This window comes from Rana temporaria, chromosome 4 (genome assembly GCF_905171775.1).
Source record: "Rana temporaria chromosome 4, aRanTem1.1, whole genome shotgun sequence".
NCBI classification, from domain to species: Eukaryota; Metazoa; Chordata; class Amphibia; order Anura; family Ranidae; genus Rana; species Rana temporaria.
In genome coordinates, this window is record NC_053492.1 from 196,604,725 (window position 1) to 196,624,771 (window position 20,047).

The 20,047-nt window shown below is 46.8% G+C and overlaps 1 protein-coding gene across 1 annotated transcript; it reads right to left on the bottom strand.

Annotated features, from left to right (window-relative positions):
* Nucleotides 1–6,413: 6,413 nt before the first annotated feature.
* Nucleotides 6,414–13,305, bottom strand: LOC120936871 (receptor-transporting protein 3-like). Its single transcript, XM_040349600.1, has 3 exons — nt 13,206–13,305; nt 8,731–8,907; nt 6,414–7,214 (listed from the first exon to the last, which is right to left on the bottom strand). Exons 2-3 carry the CDS (start codon nt 8,868–8,870, stop codon nt 6,761–6,763), a joined length of 594 nt encoding a protein of 197 aa, XP_040205534.1. The 5' UTR covers nt 8,871–8,907; nt 13,206–13,305; the 3' UTR covers nt 6,414–6,760.
* Between the last annotated feature and the right edge of the window lie 6,742 nt (nt 13,306–20,047).

A 20,047-nucleotide genomic window follows, 5' to 3' on the forward strand; every position in this document is an offset into this window, starting at 1 on the left:
TGAATACCCATCAAGACCAAAAAAACGCCCTTCAGCACACTAAACACACCCGCAAGGTTCCAGGCATTATAGCAGAATAACATTCCGTTTGCAGCACTGCCCATCAATAGATAAAATACCGTCCTTCACTAGAATGAACACACTCCGCAAACGCGAGGCACAATCTGACAATAACATTATTCCGACGGCTATTGTGGCTGACAATCCGTGCATGCGCTGTCACGCCATCACAACAGCTGATTGGAAAAATAATAATGCAACAAATATATTATCATCTTCGAATTTCTGATATGTACTGTATTTATTGGCGTATAACACTCACTTTTTTACCCTGGAAATAGAGAGTAAACTGTGCCTGCGTGTTATACGCAGGGGGCTGTGGAAAGTTTTTTTCCTGAAACTTCCCTCTTAAAATTAGGGTGCGTGTTATACGCCGATAAATACGGTATATAAAAGATGAGACTATGGCAAGCTATTAAAGTGGAACTATACTTCTACTTCTACTCACCTTCACGCCAGCCTTGCTGGCTGCTGCTGCTGACATCTTTGGCCAGTCTGCTTTACCTAAAGCTCCACTTTAAATACCACATATGTCAACCCTCAACCTTTGTTTTAGTATATTATACTATTTTTTTATTTATCATAATATTTTTCTTTACATATTATGTGATAATATTGTGAAGGCAAAGATTCTCTTTATTTCTGATATATATAAAAGATGAGACTATGTCAAGCTATTAACTTATACTTACCTGCACGCCAGCCCTGCTGGCTGCTGCCACTGACATCTTCGGCCAGTTTGCTTCTAGATACTATAAACTTTAATACAAAGGAGAGATAGTATGTTTCCTCTGCGCTAAAAATCCTGCTTGCTCCCAGTTTTTTGCTTTTCCTAAAGCTCCATTTTAAATACCAGATATGTCAACCCTCAATCTTTGTTTAGTATATTATACTATTTTTAAATTTATCATAATATTATTATTACTTTTCACAGCTTATGTGATAATATTGTGAAGGCAAAGATTCTCTTTATGGAGCTGTGAGGCCGCGTACACACGGTCGAACATGTCCGCTGAAACTGGTCCGCGGACCAGTTTCCGCGGTCATGTCCGACCGTGTGTACGGCCTAGCGGACAGGTTTCCAGCGGACAAAAGTTTCTTAGCAAGCTAAGAAACTTGTCCGCTGGAAACATGTCCGTCGGACATGTCCGATGGTTAGTACACCTAATAGGACATGTCCGCTGGTTATGACGTGTAACCAGCGTCCCGAAATCCCACGCATGCGTCGAATTGATTTGACGCATGCGTGGAAGCATTGCACTTCCGTGTTTGAAAACATTGGTGTCTTCTACGTCACCGCGTTCTCTGTCCGCGGGGACTTTGGTCTGATGGTGTGTACACACATCAGACCAAAAGCTCCCAGGAGACATGTCCGATGAAACCGGTCCGCGGACTGTTTTCATCGGACATGTCTCCTCGTGTGTACGGGGCCTTACATTTCTCAGGCAAGCCCCTCCCTCCCCCTCCCTCCCACAGAGCTGATTGTTGTTTGATTGGCCACTGGAAAGCCTCCTGTCCTGGGGGCGACTTGAAGTTGCCTGATGATTCATACTCAAGTCGTGTCCAAGTTGCCCCCCGAAGTCGTGCTAGAAGTCGTGTTGCCCCTGTGTGAATGGGCTCTAAGACCATGGCAGTCAGCCCAGACAGTTCAGGGACACAACGTTTCCTATCTTCTGCCTAATTGGCCAAAGCTGCCAAGATCCAGACAGATCTGAAATTCTCCCAATCTCCATCCTGAATCCCCCCTCTCATATTCCTGGGCTCACAGAGTTCACAGGGACCAGGGGGCAGGGACCAAGGTAGGAGGCAATACTTTCTATCATGTAATAGTGATTGGTTAGCTTTATCTTTAGTCCCTGTATTCAGTCTGCCTTGATACTACATTCCTCATTTTCAGATGAGCTTAAATTGAAGTGGGGCTTAAATGCCAAAGGGAATGCTCACTTTTTGCCAGTCCCCTGCCCACAACAGAAATGTCTTTCAAAAGCAATTTGTAAAATAAATAACTTACCTTATCTCTGGGCCTTTGGTGCTTCCAGAAGGTGGCAGGTGACATCACCATGACATCCAGCAAAGCTGGGAGCTTTGCATCTCCCAAAAATGCACCCCGACCCATTGCAAGTGTGAATTCTCTCAGGTCCCAGCTCCACAAGAAGCCTCCAAAGTCTCCCAGAAGACTCAGGGACCAAGGTCAAGATGATTTTTATTTGGGGGTTCATTAAAAATGGCTTTTTTAAAGGCATTTGTGCTGGGGGGGGGGTGCAGGGGGTTAGTAAAAAAGCAGACCTTAGGTCTAGCATTGAAGGTCCACACTGAATGAGTTTGTTAGCTCCCACATGGATGCACTAAGCAGGCTAGTCACTGAGCCAAGAGAATGTAGAAAAGAACAGTCAAAAGACCTGCATAACAAAGTAATGGAACTTTATAAAGATGGAAAAGGATATAAAAAGATACTCAAAGCCTTGAATATGCCAGTCAGTAATGTTTAATCCCTTATTAAGAAGTGGAAAATTCAGGTCTCTTTTGATGCCAAGCCAATGTCAGGAAGACCAAGAAAGATTTCAGCCACAACTGGCAGAAGAATTGCCCAGGATACAAAGGAAAACACCCACAGGTAACCTCAGGAGACATACAGGCTGCTCTTCAAAAAGACAGTGTGGTTGTTTTTAAGGAGCACAATTCAACGATTCTTGAACAAAAAAGAGCTGCATGGTTGAGCTGCCAGAAGTAAGCCTTTAATGCGCCAATGCCACAAAAAAGCCCAATGAGGCATGTCAAGGTGTTGTTGGGCATATTGTAACCAGGCTCTTTTGTGGAACTTTTGCAGTAAAGGGCTCTTTCTGACAACTTGACGATGCAGCTTTTTTTTGTTCAGGTATCATCGTATTGTACTCCTTAACCACTTAAGACCCGAACCAAAATGCAGCTAAAGGACCTTGCCCCTTTTTGCGATTCGGCACTGCGTCGCTTTAACTGACAATTGCGCCGTCGTGCGACGTGGCTCCCAAACAAAATTGGCGTCCTTTTTTCCCACAAATAGAGCTTTCTTTTGGTGGTATTTGATCACCTCTGCGGTTTTTGTTGTTTGCGCTATAAACAAAAATAGAGCGACAATTTTGAAAAAAAAAATCAATATTTTTTACTTTTTGCTACAATAAATATCCCCCAAATATATATATATATAAAAAAAAAATTTCCTCAGTTTAGGCCAATACATATTATTCTACCTATTTTTGGTTAAAAAAAAATCGCAATAAGCGTTTATCGGTTGGTTTGCGCAAAATTTATAGTGTTTACAAAATAGGGGATAGTTTTATTGCATTTTTATTCATTTTATTTTTTTTTCGTGACTGCGACATTATGGTGGACACTTCGGACAATTTTAACACATTTTTGGGACCATCGTCATTTTCACAGCAAAAAATGCATTTAAAATGCATTGTTTATTGTGAAAATGACAGTTGCAGTTTGGGAGTTAACCACTAGGGGGCGCTGTTGGGGTTATGTGTTCCCTGAAGTGTGTTTACAACTGTAGGGGGGTGTGGCTTTAGGAGTGACATCATTGATTGTGCCCCCTCATAAAAGGGATGACACGATCGATGCAGCCGCCACAGTGAAGAACGGCTCTCCCCGTTCTTCAGCTCCGGCGGCGATCGGGTCCGCGGGTCCCGCAATCCCGGTCACGGAGCTTCGGACCGGGCTGGGTACTAGTACAGGACGTACCTGTACGTACATGTGCCCAGCCGTGCCATTCTGCCGACGTATATGTGCAGGAGGCGGTCCTTAAGTGGTTAAAAACAACCACACCATCTTTTTCCAGAGCAGCCTATATTTCTCCTGAGGTTACCTGTGGGTTTTTCTTTGTATCCCAAACAATTCCTGTGGCAGTTGTGGCTGAAATCTTTCTTGATCTACCTGACCTCGGCTTGGTATCAAGAGATCCCCAGATTTTTCACTTCTTATTAAATGATTGAACAGTACTGACTGGCATATTCAAGGCTTTGGATATATTTTTATATCCTTTTCCATCTTTGTAAAGTTCCATTACCTTGTTACGCAGGTCTTTTGACTGTTTTTTTTCTGCTCCCCATGGCTTAGTATCTAGCCTGCTTAGTGAATCCATGTGAGAGCTAAGAAACTAATTGACTATTTATACACAGACACTAATTGTGATTTAAAAAGCCACAAATGTGGGAAATTAACCTTTAACCACTTCCCGCCCAGTCAATAGCATATTGACGTCCTGCAGGATAACAGCCGCCGCACACATCGCGGCGATCGGTGGTGTGTCAGTCTGACACACCGCAACGCGGTGGAGGCTCTTTACCAGGTGATCAGCCGTGTCCAATCACGGCTGATCACAATGTAAACAGGAAGAGCCGTTGATCGGCTCTTCCTCACTCGCGTCTGACAGACGCGAGTAGAGGAGAGCCCATTGGCGGCTCTCCTGACAGGGGGGGTTTGTGCTGATTGTTTATCAGCGCAGCCCCCCTCGGATGCACACACTGGACCACCAGGATGCCGCCCAGGACCACCAGGGAAGCACCCAACATGTGGATGGCCAGGTAAGTCCCCATGGCCATCCACATGTACAAATGTACACACAACATATGCCAATCAGTGCCCACAAATGGGCACTGACTGGCACCATGATGGCACAAAAAAATGCGTGCCAATCTGTGCCCACCTATCAGTACCTATCCATGCCACCTATCAGTGCCACCCGTAAGTACCCATCAGTGCTAGCTATGAGTGCCCATCAGTGGCAGCTATGAGTGCCCGTGCCAATCTGTGCTCATCAGTGCCCACCTATCAGTACCTATCCATGCCACCTATCAGTGCCACCCGTAAGTGCCCATCAGTGGCAGCTATGAGTGCCCATCAGTGGCAGCTATGAGTGCCCATCAGTGCTGCCTATGAATGCCCATCAGTGCCGCCTATGAGTGCCCATCAGTGCTGCATACCAGTGCCACCTATCAGTGGCCATCAGTGCCGCCTATCAGTGCCGCCTTATCGGTACCCATCAGTGCCGCCTTATCAATGCCCGTCAGTGCCGCCTTATCAATGCCCATCAGTGCCGCCTTATCAATGCCCCGGGGGTGCCGCCTTATCAGTGCCCGTAAGTGCAGCCATATCAGTGCCCGTCATTGAAGAAGAAAAGGTACTTATTTACAAAATAAATTAACAGAAACAAAGAAAAACTTAGTTTTTTTCAAAATTTTCGCTCTTTTTTTATTTGTTGCGCAAAAAATAAAAATCGCAGAGGTGATCAAATACCACCAAAAGAAAGCTCTATTTGTGGGAACAAAATGATAAAAAATGTGTTTGGGTACAGTGTAGCATGACCGTGCAATTGTCATTCAAATTGCGACAGCGCTGAAAGCTGAAAATTGGCTTGGACAGGAAGGTGTATAAGTGCCTGGTATGGAAGTGGTTAATAGACATTTTAACATGTGTGTGCCACCTTCTGTGTCTGTACCAAGGCAAAAATTTACAGGGTATATAAACTTTTCATTAGGGCCATTTGGGTGATTTCTGTTTAAAAAGAGCCAAAAAACAATGTGATAATAAATGCCTTTATGTGATCACTATCCTTGAATAATGATTAGGCTGGGTTCACACTACGGTTTTCCCGTCCGTCAGCCGCATACGATTTATATGGAAAACCGTATGCGGCTGAAACGGACGGGAACGTATGGAACCACACACATGTGCGTTTTCCATTAACATTAATGTTAAAGGAAAACGTATGCGTTTGCCATACTGTTTTAAAAACGACCGCAAAACCGTGGTTGAACACGGTTTTGCGGACGTTTAAAAAACGTTTTGCCAGCAAATCGTACGCACCCGGATGCATCTGAGTGCATACGATTTGCAATGCATTCTCTATCTATACGTTTTCCTGTCCGGGCCCGTACGTTTTCAATACTGAAATCGTATGCGGCTGACGGACGGGAAAACCGTAGTGTGAACCCAGCCTTAGTCATATTTTTAATATAAATGCCACAATTTCTGCCAGGGTATGCAAACTTTTGAGCACAACTGTAGGTTTGGCAGACTAAATCTTACATAGTTATAATAGAGTTATCTATACATACCAGTGAGCCAGAAAATAGTCACGTTAGCCACAATCACTGATCACACAGAGGCCACCATCCAAGAGAAAGTTCACCAACTGCTTTGAATTTATACTCAGCACCACGTAGAATTCGAGAACACTCATTCTTTTTTCTTTACATCTTTCCAGTGTATGTATGGGACTCTTATGCATTCATTCTTAATGCCATACATACACATACAAATACAGATACTCTTGATTGTGCCATTAGGAATAAAGAAGAAAAACTCAGATGAATTGTCAGGAAGGTGACTTTTACTGATGTCAAATTATTTTCTTTCCATAAGTCCAACAGAATGTACAAAACCTCACAGAGGTTATAACATTTCCCCACTTATACCAAAACTAAACAAAGCTCCATGGAGTTGGACCTACCTACATCCCATTCATTTTAAATACAGTGGAACCTCGGATTGCGAGTAACGCGGTTAACAAGCGTTTCACAATGTACAGTAGAATATGTGTGTTTTAATATACAATACAGAACAGCAGTAGTTGAACAACAAAAATTGCACATTGTGTGATTATATATCGGCGTTACTTTGTAAGATACATTCTTTTAGAGGGTGCTGTATTTATTTTTTATTTTATTTTGTTATTTAGTGTTAATCTTCCAAGATCCATAGCTAAACGCGTTAAAGCATTAGATGAATATACTCCTTGGGGTTCCAGTTCCTTTTGATATTCGCCAGACTGCACCTGCGAGCCACATAAATTATATTTGCAGGCTTCACAATGTTCTTTATCATGTGGACCTTCCGACCTCCCAAATGATTCTGGTCTCAAATCTTCATTTGGATCATGCATGCTATAAAATTTCTTCTGGATTTTAGTGACCACATTGCTGACAACTCTTTTAATATTTTCATGTGTGATTTTGGGGATTTCGAATACGTCAGCAGCGCAGGTTTTACATTCCTGCCTGAAAATCCTCATTTTTACAGTTCCATGTTTGAAGGTTTTATTTTGGTTCATCATGAATAATATATACACCTTTGATGATTTCCAGTGGTGTCTACACTTTGAGCAATTAAATCTAAATGAAAGAAGAAAAAGCATATGTCAGAGTGAGTATCACAGAGAAATAAAGCTCATACATAACAGACCCTGGTAGGAATGTAAGCTTTTGCCTTATATTAGTTTCTGCTCCAGTTTCACCAATCAGCCTCCACTTCCCCAGCATCACACTGAAGATGAAGCTCACTGTGCTCGAGAGTAGTGCAGTGGCGGTGCGTCCATAAAGGGCGCAGGAGCACTGCCCCCCCTCTCCTGCCACTGCTCTAATTACCATAGATAGATTCATGCATTGCATGAATCTATCTATGGTCGCAGCTGACACCCTCTATTCAGGTGCCCGGCCCCTTTTTGAGCTCCGGGTGCCTGAATTACAGCTGTGGGCGTGTTTTTTGGAAGCACCTGATTAGAGCCATTGGCTCTAATAGGCACCCAAAAATGTGAATAGCGGGCGCAATGCTATGTGTTCGCTATTCACTGAGCTGTGTGAAGTAATTCACTTTGCTAACACTGACCCTGCCCTCAGCCAATCAGGTGCACCGGTCTGTGTTACATGTCACCTAATTGGCTGAAAGGACAGGCGCTGTGATTGGACACCTATCAGGCGTCCAATCATAGGAGAGGACAAGAGGAGAAGTGGGATATAAAAAAAGAAATGGAGGACACCGCTCGCCACCTCCTGCCGTCACCCGCTGCCCACTCGAGACAAGGTAAGGGCCGGGCAGGCGGGGGCACAGTGGCAGCACTTGGGGCACAGTGGCAGCACTTGGGGCACAGTGGCAACATTTTGGACACAGTGGCAGCACTTGGGGCACGGTGGCAACATTTGGGGCACAGTGGCAGCACTTGGGGCACAGTGGCAGCACTTGGAGCACAGTGGCAGCACTTGAGGCACAGTGGCAACATTTGGGACACAGTGGCAGCACTTGGGGCACAGTGGCAATATTTGGGGCACAGTGGCAGCACTTGGGGCACAGTGCAGCACTTGTGGCACAGTGGCAACATTTGGGGCACAGTGGCAGCACTTGGGACACAGTGGCAGCACTTGGGACACAGTGGCAACATTTGGGGCACATTGGCAGCACCTGGGGCACCGTGGCAGCACTTGGGACACTGTGGCAACATTTATGGCACAGTGGCAGCATTTGGAGCACAGTGGCCGCGTTTGATGGCACAGTGGCTGCGTTTGGTACAGTGGATGCGTTTGATGGCACAGTGGCTGCGTTTGGTACAGTGGATGTGTTTGATGGGCACAGTGGCTGCGTTTGGCACAGTGGCTGCTTTTCATGGGCACAGTGAGGCTGCAATTGATGGGATTTTTTTCAGAATTTTTCAGTTTGTTTGCGCCCCCCAAAAATGTTGAGCACTAGCCACCACTGGAGTAGTGGTCTACCTTTGGCAGTCTGACATACCCGTTGCACAGTCACAATAAATGCAATGCTAATGCTCCCTGTCTGACTAGGTCCAATTGTTTAATTAACATAAAAAATGCAATGTTAATAATGTAAATAAATGGTAATAAATCATGCTGTATTTACCCAGCAAAGGTGTTCTGTGTATAATACAGTCCTCTATCCCCCTTTAGAAGATTTTCATCAACTACGAGTTTCCACCCATCTTCAATGTCTGCTTCCTTAATCTTATTCACAAATTCTTCTTTCCACACTGCCACACCCATTTTCACTTCTTTCAAAGTAATTTCTCTTGTTTTCTTCCTGGAGTAAAAGAGAACATGCACATAACATTTTAACAGATGTGTGTGTGATAGGTTCAAAGACAGAAGGCCAGATAAGTTACAGTATCTCCTACCCTGTCAACCTTGGGATATCTGTCTGTTTGAGGCCAGACATTTCAAATGTGTTGATTGGCAAGACCAAATCCTGCCTTTGAAGGAGAGGAGACTATAATGCCTGTCTTAAATGAATGCAAATTGTATATCTCTTTCATAACCATAGAAAATGATTCAAATGCTATAGAGCCCAGCAGTACTGGGGGCCCAGAACTATATGGCTTTATAGTAATGTATGCAAATAGCAGTGGTATTTGGCAACTTAATAAGGATACAATTAATGTATATACAGTATATTGTGTTGACCTCCATAAAATTGTTAGGAAAGCATATAACTTTTATGACCCAATAATTTAAAGAGCCAAGGCTGCTTGAGGCCCAGGCAATTCCATAAACATAGGTCAAAAAAAGAGGGGAAGGAGGGGGAGGGACTTTCACGGCACTGATAAGAAACCAGGTAAGTGTAAAAAACAAAATGTATTTACATAGAACGGTTTACACGTTAAAAACATTTGGGAACAGACCCCACAAATCAACATTGGGTATACAACCAATTATGACAGATAGGTGGAGCCAAGAGGCCTCGACCGGTTTCGCGGCAATGCCGCTTCTTCAGGAGGATTCCAAGCTGGTCAGTCGATTAAAGCACCGGGTCTGGTAAGTTACCCCTGGTGCATGAAGGGGGAATAGCTTAGAACGGGCTCATAAGAATTGATATGGATCTCATGAATACTGGGGCACAATAGAGCAGGCAGAGCAGAGCAATTAACAAGGCAGAGGATAAGCAGGTAATGCTTAATCAACAAAGGGTGATTTGGTCTGGCTTTGAACTCATGCTGCGCCGCATGTCCCCAGGGAGAGCGTCCGCGCTGTCCCCGCTGTCCCCACGTCACACGACCTCACAATTGTCAGTTAAAGCGACGTAGTGTCGTATCGCAAAAAAGTTTTTTTTAAACAAATGCATTCTCTGCATTAAGGTAAACACAATTTTTAATAGTAGCTAAACTCTGCGGAAAGTTCTCTTGCAAAGTGGAACTTTCCTTACAAAGTAAACAGTGTATTTGCCTTTAGTATATCAACTGCATTGAATTTGTGCTTTTACCCTAGGACAAAACTATGTTATTAGCAGACCCACCAGGAAAAAAAACTTAAAAGAGAAAACTAATGCAGCTTCAATATCTTAGTGCTGGTAAACTATAATGTGCTACTTTATTGGCTAAGTGGTTAGCACTTCCCTATGGTAGCACTAGGGTCATCAGTTTGAATCCCAACCACGGCACTATCTGGCTGGAGTTTGCATGTTCTCCCTGTGCCTGCTTGGGTTTACTGCGGGTACTTTGGTTTCCTCCCACACTCCAAAGATATGCTGGTAGGCTAATTAGCTCCTGTCTAAATTGTCCCTAGTATGGGTACTGTATGTATTAATGGGATTTAGGGACCTTAGATTGTAAGCTCCATGAGGGCAGGGACTGATGTGAATGTATAATATATATGTAAAGCACTGCGTAAATTTATGTCACTTAATACTGTAGGAACCTGTAATAAATAAACTGTTCTTGGGCTAAATGCACCTATGTATCAAGGAAACCTCTCAATTGCTAGCTTGCTATGGCAAGACAGTGTTTATAATAAAAAAAAGTTTATAACCTAGGCATGCGCAAGGGGTGTGCCTGGGGTTGGCAACCTGTCAATGGTGGGCAGGTGACAGGTAAACCGCAATCCTTCCTTGCCGATCCTCAGAACCTGGACAGAAGAGGCTTCGGGGGTGGAATTTAGTGGAACCGATCTGTATTTTCCTCCTGCAGCAGCTGAAAGTAGGATTCTCCTCCTCCTCCCTTATGTAAACATTCAGCTGCCAAAGGAGGAAAATATAGGGGATCTGTACTAATATATGCCACCCCTCCTTTCCCTGTTCCTCTTCCTTCTGTTGCCCAGGTCCCCCATGTACCCCCTTGCTCCCCCTTTCTCCCATTGTTTCAGGATGGAGAGCGGGGAAGAAGCCGGTAAATATGTCATATATTTTGGAGCTTTGGGGTGTACACCCTAATGCAGGGGTGGGCAATTATTTTTTCGATGGGGCCACATGAGAAACTAAAAATATTTTGGAGGGCCGGGCCAAAAGGCTAAACTCAATACTGCATAAAATCAATTGTATTTCTTTATAAAAAGCAGTAAATATCATTGTTGGACAACTGGTACGAGTACTTGTTATAGACATGGCACAGGAGGGGGACAGAGGCTGGGGACATGGCACAGGAGGGGGACAGAGGCTGGGGACATGGCACAGGAGGGGGACAGATGCTGGGGACATGGCACAGGAGGGGGACAGACGCTGGGGACAGGCAGCCACTGTTTAATCAATAACAATTGATTAAACAGTGGCTGCATGTGATGGCACAGTGGCTGCGTGTGATGGCACAGTGGTTGCGTGTGATGGGCACAGTGGCGACAATTGATGGCACAGTGGCTGCGTTTGATGGCATGGCACAGTGGCTGTGTTTGATTGCACAGTGGCTGCGTTTGATGTCATGTCACAGTGGTGACAATTGATGGCACAGTGGCTGCGTTTGATGGCATGGCACAGTGGCGACAATTGATGGCACAGTGGCTGCGTTTGATGGCATGGCACAGTGGCGACAACTGATGGCACAGTGGCTGCGTTTGATGGCATGGCACAGTGGCGACAATTGATGGCACAGTGGCTGCGTTTGATGGCATGGCACAGTGGCTGTGTTTGATTGCACAGTGGCTGCGTTTGATGGCATGTCATAGTGGTGACAATTGATGGGCCCAGTGGCTGCCTGCATATGATGGGCACAGTGAGGCTTCAATTTTTTTGTTTGTTTTTTCGTTCCCCCCCCCCCCCAAAAAAAATTTGAGCACCAGCCGCAGGCCACTGGACAAACTAATGCAGACAGACAGTGCACAGTACCATGAGGAAGTAAAAGCTGCCCAGGCCCCAGGCCCCCAGCACACATGCCACAGCTATACTTCCTTTTCTTTCAGTGTCTGAGAGGCTGGCTCACACTGTCAGTCAGACTCAGTCAGGTCGGTGGTCGGCCACACTCAGCACAGTCAGCACTGCAGCTCTCTCACCTCCTTGTCCACTCCTCAGCCCTCAACCCCACACTTCCCTGAGTTCCCTCACGCTGTGGACTCGAGATGGGCGGACGCAATTTGCAATTTGGCGCGGAGGCGCGCTGTGAATGCTGTGGAGGCCGCGGCGTCCTCGGCTCCTCCTCCTGATTTCCTGATCACTCTGCTTGCTAGGTGCCGGTCGCCGCGGTCGGCATCGCTCTGCTCTCCGCCGCAGCGCTAGTATTATAACTTTCTGCCACCAGAATTTGCCGCTCCCTCCTAGGTGCCGCCTGGTACCAATGGTCCCATTGGGTCCCATGGACGGGCCGGCTCTGGCCCGGAGCACTCGCCCCTCCCGCCCCTGCCTACTGTTATCACCGCGGCGGGGAACATTACAGACAGCGTTCGTTTGAACAGCTGTTTTCCCCGCTGCGCATAGACACTCCCCCTTGGACGGATCTGTCCAATCGCGAGCAAGGGGGAGTGTCTATGTGACTCCCACTTGCTCGCGATTGCACAGATCCGTCCAAGGGGGAGTGTCTATGCGCAGCGGGGAAAACAGCTGTTCAAACGAACGCTGTCTGTAATGTTCCCCGCCGTGGTGATTAACGTGGCAGCTGCGGCGGCGATTTCGGCGGCGGGGCCGGATTAAAAGGTCCGCCGGGCCGTATACGGCCCGCGGGCCGTAGTTTGCCCAGGTCCGCCCTAATGCAATAGGCTGCGCACACCTATGGTGTATATATAGTTTTCACTCTCTAAGGTATACAGACAAGATCACAACAATAGAAAACCAAAAGGTGCTGTGGTTTTATTTCCTACTATCTTTCTACAGATAACAGAATGATGAGAGGAGAACACAAAACAACAATGTATAAACCTATAGTATATAACAGCAGAATGAAAGATCTGCTGGAGTTAATATCTTCTGCAAGGACATAATTACAGTATATACACATATTCATACTTTAAACAATTGTAACTGAACGATCATTGAGAATATAATTCTGAATAAAACTGGAATCATTAAAAAGCAACTGTCAAGCTCATGTAAATACATATGTGAAGTAAGAAATGGCTGTTTACAATATTTAAAACTCAACATGAACAGAGAAAGCTTTCCATAAAGTCTGATTAGATGTCACTTACCCGTCTGATGTTTAGGAATGGTACATACACACCAGAATATCAGCTGGTATTTATAATAGGCTTAAGCATCATCATTCCAGAATCTCCTCCCTCCTATCATCTGTAGTATGACTTCGGGAAATGAAACTCTGGCAGCTTTCAGTTTCCTAATGCTGTAATGTTGTTGTCGGTGATGTGTGAAACTGCAATAATGGGAATTTAAAGGGATCTAGCAAAAGGAATAACAGAATGGAATGCCCATAGAGGATAATAGAAACAAAATATTTAAATTAAGTGATAGAACTATTATGCCGCGTACACATGGTCAGAATTTTTGACAACAAATGTTCGATGAGAGCTTGTTGTCGGAAAATCCGACCGTGTGTGTGTTCCATCGGACATTTGCTGTTGGAATTTCTGACAACAAAAATTTGAGAGCTGATTATCTCAAATCCGCACCCCTTCTCCCCCTTCACTAGCCACTAGCCGTTTTACTTTATTAGAGTAGAACGGCTGGTACTGGTACTCTTATAGGTAGTACCAGTGGGGAAGCTAGACATTATTTCTCCCGGGGCAAAGAATCCGTTTGGTGCCCCCCCCCCCCCTTATGGGACAAGATTATGCAGAAGTGAGAAACTCTCAGGCCGCTGTCACTGAAGCAAGCCCACTGAGCCATCGGCCCACCGGGAAACTCCCTGTAGTCCCAATGGCCAGTCCATCCCTGCCTGTAATAGCACTCAAAGTCCCAATTCCATCGCTGTGCTTTATAAATGTCATTTTTATTAATGTAGCGCTATTGCCACAGTAAGGACATACTTCTGCTTTGTAAATGCCTCCCTTAGAATAGATGTTCAATAAATATATATTATTGTTTCCCCTATAAAGGGATGGTAAGTTTGTAGGAACAAGGGGCCAGATTCACAAACAGCAGCGCAAATTAAGTTACTCAAAACGTATGTCATTTAAGTTACGGCGCCTTAATTTTGTGTCGTAAGTGCCGTATCCACAGCGCATTTGCGCCCCAAATTGCGCAAGCGTATCTTAAATCCCGAGGCGTAAGGCGGGGTTATTGCAAGTGGGAAGGAAGTGGGCGTGCTCCATTGTAATGAGCCGTGACCCCATGCAAATGAAGGGCCGGCCGTACTGCGCATGCGCGCACGAATCTGCACCTCACTGGGCATGTGCAGAACTTGGCTCGGCGCAATCAGTGAGATAGGAAAAAGGCCAAGCGTACTTAGTTTGAGAATCACCCTGTGTATAAATAGCCCCAGACAAACACACTTCCCTTGCAAAAGAACATCCCTGTGTTCCCCTTCCTAGAGCAAGTTGCTTCTGCTCTGTCGTCTGTTGGTGTGTGTTGGTGAGCTTCGTGTTAGTTAAAAGATTTGGAGGAGTAGTAGAGTGTAGTAGTTGTGTGTTTTTTCTGATTGTATTTTTTGTATGTTTTTTCTGATTGTTTTTTTTCTGAGTGAATTTTCTGTTTGTTTTTTCGGAGTTTGTTTTTGAATTTGTATTAGCTGTCTGCTTGTGTGGTTTGATTTTTGTGTTTGTTTGTTGTGTGAGTATTTGTGTTTGTTTGTTGTGTTTGTTTTTTGTTGGTGCTGAGTGGTGGGTGTTATGGCCCCGAAGCGCAGGAAGCTTAATTTTTCTACCACAGAGAAGCAAATTCTTGCTAGGGCCCTCGCCCGATATGGGCGTTATTTGCATGGCCCTGAGAGCCGGAACACCTCCCCGGCCAAGAGGAGGGAGATCATCCAGAAAATCACGGATCAGATCAATGCGGCGGGGGGGGGGAGACGAAGACCCCCAGTGGGATACAAAAGAAGATAAACGATCTTAAGAGCCTGGTCCGTGACAAGATGGCCAAGATCAATGCCCATGCCACGGGCACTGGAGGAGGCCCACCCTGCCCCGTCAGGCTGAGTGAGGAGGAATGGGCAGTGGCCCGGTGTTTCCACCCACAGCAGGTGGTGGGCCTGCCTGGCTATCAATCTGATTCTCCTGTGAGGACAGGTAAGTTTTGGGTTTTTCTATCTGGTGATTAGCATGTGTGGGTGGGGGAAGGGAAGATGTGCCAAGTGTGTGGATCATCCAACCTGTGATTGTTTTGTGTCCTCCACAGATGGCCAGGAGATTGCTGGGCCATCAGGCCAGGAGATTGCTGGGCCATCAGGCCAGGCTGCTGCACCATCCCCTGGACAACAGGCTGCAGAAGAGTCCCAAGAAGGGCAGGAGTCCCCAGGGGAGGGGAGTGGCCACACCTCCCCTCATGAGGAGGTTGAGGGGGAGGAGGATGAGGGGGTGGAGGCTGAGGATGAAGATATGGACATTGCCAGGCAAGTCCTTTTGGCCTCGGATTTGTTGACCCTTGAGGCTACCCCTGAGGCTGGCAGCAGTCAGGCCACCATCAGGGGTAGCCCCTCCCACTCCTCCCCCAACAGGCCTCAACCCACAAGGGTCTCTCTCTCCACTCCTCCCAGGCCACAAGCCTCAGCTGCAGGCAGGATGGCGACCCATGAGACCAGGGGGGTGGCCGAGCGTCTGCCGGCCAATCTACAGAGGGACAATGCCCGGCAGACCCGCAATCTGGCTCAGATCAAACAGACTCTGAGCCAGATGGAGGACAGCCTGGGTTCAATTAAGGAGTCACTCACTGATGTGGCCACAAACTCCTTGGCGGTCATCACATGCCTTTGTGACCTGCAGACCGCCACAACAGGCGTGGCCCAGGAGGTGAGTGCCCTGACCCAGGCTGTCCAGGACAATACCCGGGCTGTCCAGGCCAATACGGCTGCCCTCACTCTTAGTCTGACCAGGATAGCAGTGGCTTTGGAGGACAGGCCAGCAAGAGGATAGTCACCAGGGGAGGCTCCTCCTTCCCCTGCTCACCCACCCCCCCAGGATGATCCTCCTTCCCCTGCTTACCCCCCCAGGAGGCTCCCCTGGTTGGCCGTGGCCGTGCCCGTGGGCGGCCCAGGCGTAGCTTACGCCGCCACCGTTAATTTGTGGGGGTACTTTTTTTTTTTTTTTTTTTTTTTTTTTTTTAGTATACTGTACTTATGATTTGTTTAATGTGTGTGAATGATGTGTGAATGTGGGGGTGGCATTCCTGATTAAATAAAGGTGTCACCCTCAGTTTTGGTGGAGTAGGGATCCCCAGGACCAGGGAGAAGTGATCCCAGGTCCATGTGAATGGTGTATGAATGCACAGTGACATAATTGGAGCCGTGGCGGGGCGTTACTGCTCCCAAGTACCATTGGGGGTACTTGGATCTAATCCAATTAGATGTGCATGTGATGTGTCTGTGCTAGGGACCACAGTGGTGTGCATTCATGCATTCTCATTGTGACATGATTAATGTGTGTGTTTACTGTGCAAAGATGCATTCTGCGAGGCGTCTCCTGACTGCTGTTCCCTCAGAAGAGGGGGTACCCTCGGTTACTGAAGTCACTAGTATAGTTATGAGCATGGATGCCCCTGGCATGTTGGCATACAGATTGTTGTCCTGCAAGTGTGTGTGCTCAGCTCTTCCTTAATGGTGTTGCTTTAGGTGACCTTTACACGGCTTGTGTAAAATTAGGGCACCTTTTATAAAGTGTAATTTAACACCATGAAACTAACAGAAGCGCACAGGGCGTAATCTACGCCGCACACACTTAATTTTGTGGATCGCCTTATCTCCCTCATTTGCATCTTTGCCTATCAAAACAGCGGCGTGTCTAGCGTATTTTGCGTGCGAAGAAGCGCAGGTGTAATTATTTTAGGTAGGACGGAAAAACCTGGATTTTAGGCGTATCTCGTTTTGAGGATCAGGCGCAAAAATATGCGTGGCGCAAATTTCAATTACGCCGTGCATCTCAAATTAAGTCGGCGCATCTGCTTTGTGAATCTGGCCCTAAGTGACTGATTTCTCTTCTCTGATTGGTAGGTTATAAACGGCGACTTCTACCAGTTTGAACCCGAATGGTTTTCCATAGGTGTTGTCATATACATCATGGCTACAGGCACCATGCCATTCTGTACCTGTACCACCCAGGTATACAGGAAGGCTGTGAGTTCTGAAAATCCTGTTTACCCCACGGACATGGATCAACACCTGAAGAACTTCATAGATGGAGTAAGTACAAGACGTTTTCTAATTCTGAAGAGGCACAGGGAAGGTTTCTAGGCCTACTGCTGCTGCTTTAGGGGTATAATTTGGGGGGGGGGTTGCCAAGTCTGGTTGTCAGGCGGACTGTTGAGTAGTTTGGCTTCTTCATCCCATGGTGAAGATCCAATGGGAATACTTCATCCTGGAGCTGAGGGCTCAGAAGATGCCACATGGGGTCAATCACTTTATGAGATTATTAAAGCAGAACTCCTCCCCATTTACTATTGTTTTGAACATAGTGGGGAGGATTAGATCACCTGCCATCATTTTAATCTTGTCTGTGTCCCTGTTGTGGACATTTTGTTACATATCCTGTCCTGGGGACACGGAAATCCCACCAAGGAGGGACACACAACAGAAAGGTTCTAACCCTTTCCAACTCCATTCATCAAACTGCTCTGATCGCCCTGTGCTGATAAATTATGTTAATGAGAAGAAAAAAAGATATTTAAAAAAATCCAATCTCCTCCCTTTTCTTGTGGCTGTAATTCTACTTTAAGTGTCACCGCCAATCTAAAGAGCTCAGGGAGTTAGAAGCGATCTAATGGCGGCACATCATAAAGTGTACTCATTTGTTGTGCTGGAATATATTATGAATTCCATCCATGTCAGCAGACATCCAGCACCTGTACTTGGCTATATGTGTCTTCACATGCTATGATCCTCCAATGGGTGAAAGGACCGCCCAGGAGGAGACACACTGTACTCAAAGTTTTTGTTTTCTTTTATAAAAAGTGCAAAATGAATGCAAAATAACTCTTAATTTCTCTTTTATAGCTTCTATGCAAATGTCCAGACAAGAGGCTTGGAGTCGGCAGAGACATAAGACGGCATTTATTCATGAGGCTCATCAATTGGAAGTCGCTGGAACAAGGGAAAGGATGGCCACCTTTCTCAGTAGCCCAGGTAAGTACACAAATCTTTATAGGATGAGGATTCAAAAAGAAGATTGTTACACACTGTAAGGAGCATTGCTGTGTCCTTACAGCCAGGCCCGGACTGGGACAAAAAATAGGCCCGGGCATTTTAGACTGAGCAGCCCGGGGGGAGGGGGGGGGGCACGCGGCGGGGGTTAATGATGGGATGCGGCATTATAGGCGTTTTTAAAGGTGACCTATTTTTTTACATTAGAAATCTCAAAAATGATGGCAAATTATGAAAAACCATAAAAAAAATAAATTAAAAAATGTAATTGCTTGCATTGCATTGTGGACAATCCACAACTTGTGGCAGGTGACGTGGCCAGTGGACAATCCACAACTTGTGGCAGGTGACGTGGCCAGGTGATTTGGCAAGTGGATAATCCACAACTTGTGGCAGGTGTCGTGGTCAGGTGACGTGGCAAGTGGACAATCCACAACTTGTGGCAGGTGACGTGGCCAGTTGACGTGGCAGGTGACATGGCCAGGTGATGTGGCCAGGTGATGTGGCCAGGTGACGTGGCAAGTGGACAATCCACAACTTGTGGCAGGTGACATGGCCAGTTGATGTGGCAGGTGTCGTGGCAAGTGGACAATCCACAACTTGTGGCAGGTGACATGGCCAGTTGACGTGGCAGGTGACGTGGCCAGGTGATGTGCCAGGTGACGTGGCAGGTGACGTGGCCAGGTGACATGGCAAGTGGACAATCCACAACTTGTGGCAGGTGACGTGGCCAGGTGACGTGACAAGTGGACAATCCACAACTTGTGGCAGGTGTCGTGGTCAGGTGACGTGGCAAGTGGATAATCCACAACTTGTGGCAGGTGACATGGCCAGTTGACGTGGCAGGTGACGTGGCCAGGTGATGTGGCAGGTGACATGGCAGGTGACGTGGCCAGGTGACATGGCAAGTGGACAATCCACAACTTGTGGCAGGTGACGTGGCCAGTGGACAATCCACAACTTGTGGCAGGTGGCATGGCCAGGTGACATGGCAGATGACGTGGCAAGTGGACAATACACAACTTGTGGCAGGTGACGTGGCCAGTTGACGTGGCAGGTGACGTGGCCAGTGGACATTCCACAACTTGTGGCAGGTGACGTGGCCAGGTGATGTGGCAGGTGACGTGGCCAGGTGACATGGCAAGTGGACAATCCACAACTTGTGGCAGGTGACGTGGCCAGGTGACGTGGCAGGTGATGTGGCCAGGTGATGTGGCAGGTGACGTGGCCAGGTGACATGGCAAGTGGACAATCCACAACTTGTGGCAGGTGACGTGGCCAGGTGACGTGACAAGTGGACAATCCACAACTTGTGGCAGGTGTCGTGGTCAGGTGACGTGGCAAGTGGACAATCCACAACTTGTGGCAGGTGACATGGCCAGTTGACGTGGCAGGTGACGTGGCCAGGTGATGTGGCAGGTGACGTGGCAGGTGACGTGGCCAGGTGACATGGCAAGTGGACAATCCACAACTTGTGGCAGGTGACGTGGCCAGGTGACGTGGCCAGTGGACAATCCACAACTTGTGGCAGGTGGCATGGCCAGGTGACATGGCAGATGACGTGGCAAGTGGACAATACACAACTTGTGGCAGGTGACGTGGCCAGTTGACGTGGCAGGTGACGTGGCCAGTGGACATTCCACAACTTGTGGCAGGTGACGTGGCCAGGTGATGTGGCAGGTGACGTGGCCAGGTGACATGGCAAGTGGACAATCCACAACTTGTGGCAGGTGACGTGGCCAGGTGACATGGCAGATGACGTGGCAAGTGGACAATACACAACTTGAA

What these genes read in the sequence shown, in the direction of transcription:
- LOC120936871 (XM_040349600.1), bottom strand. Translation starts at nt 8,870, where the DNA reads ATGGGTGTGGCAGTGTGGAAAGAAGAATTTGTGAATAAGATTAAGGAA. An exon ending in ACACAGAACACCTTTGCTGG is followed by an intron (nt 7,215 to 8,730) that starts GTAAATACAGCA and finishes TCTTTCATTTAG; the next exon opens with ATTTAATTGCTCAAAGTGTA.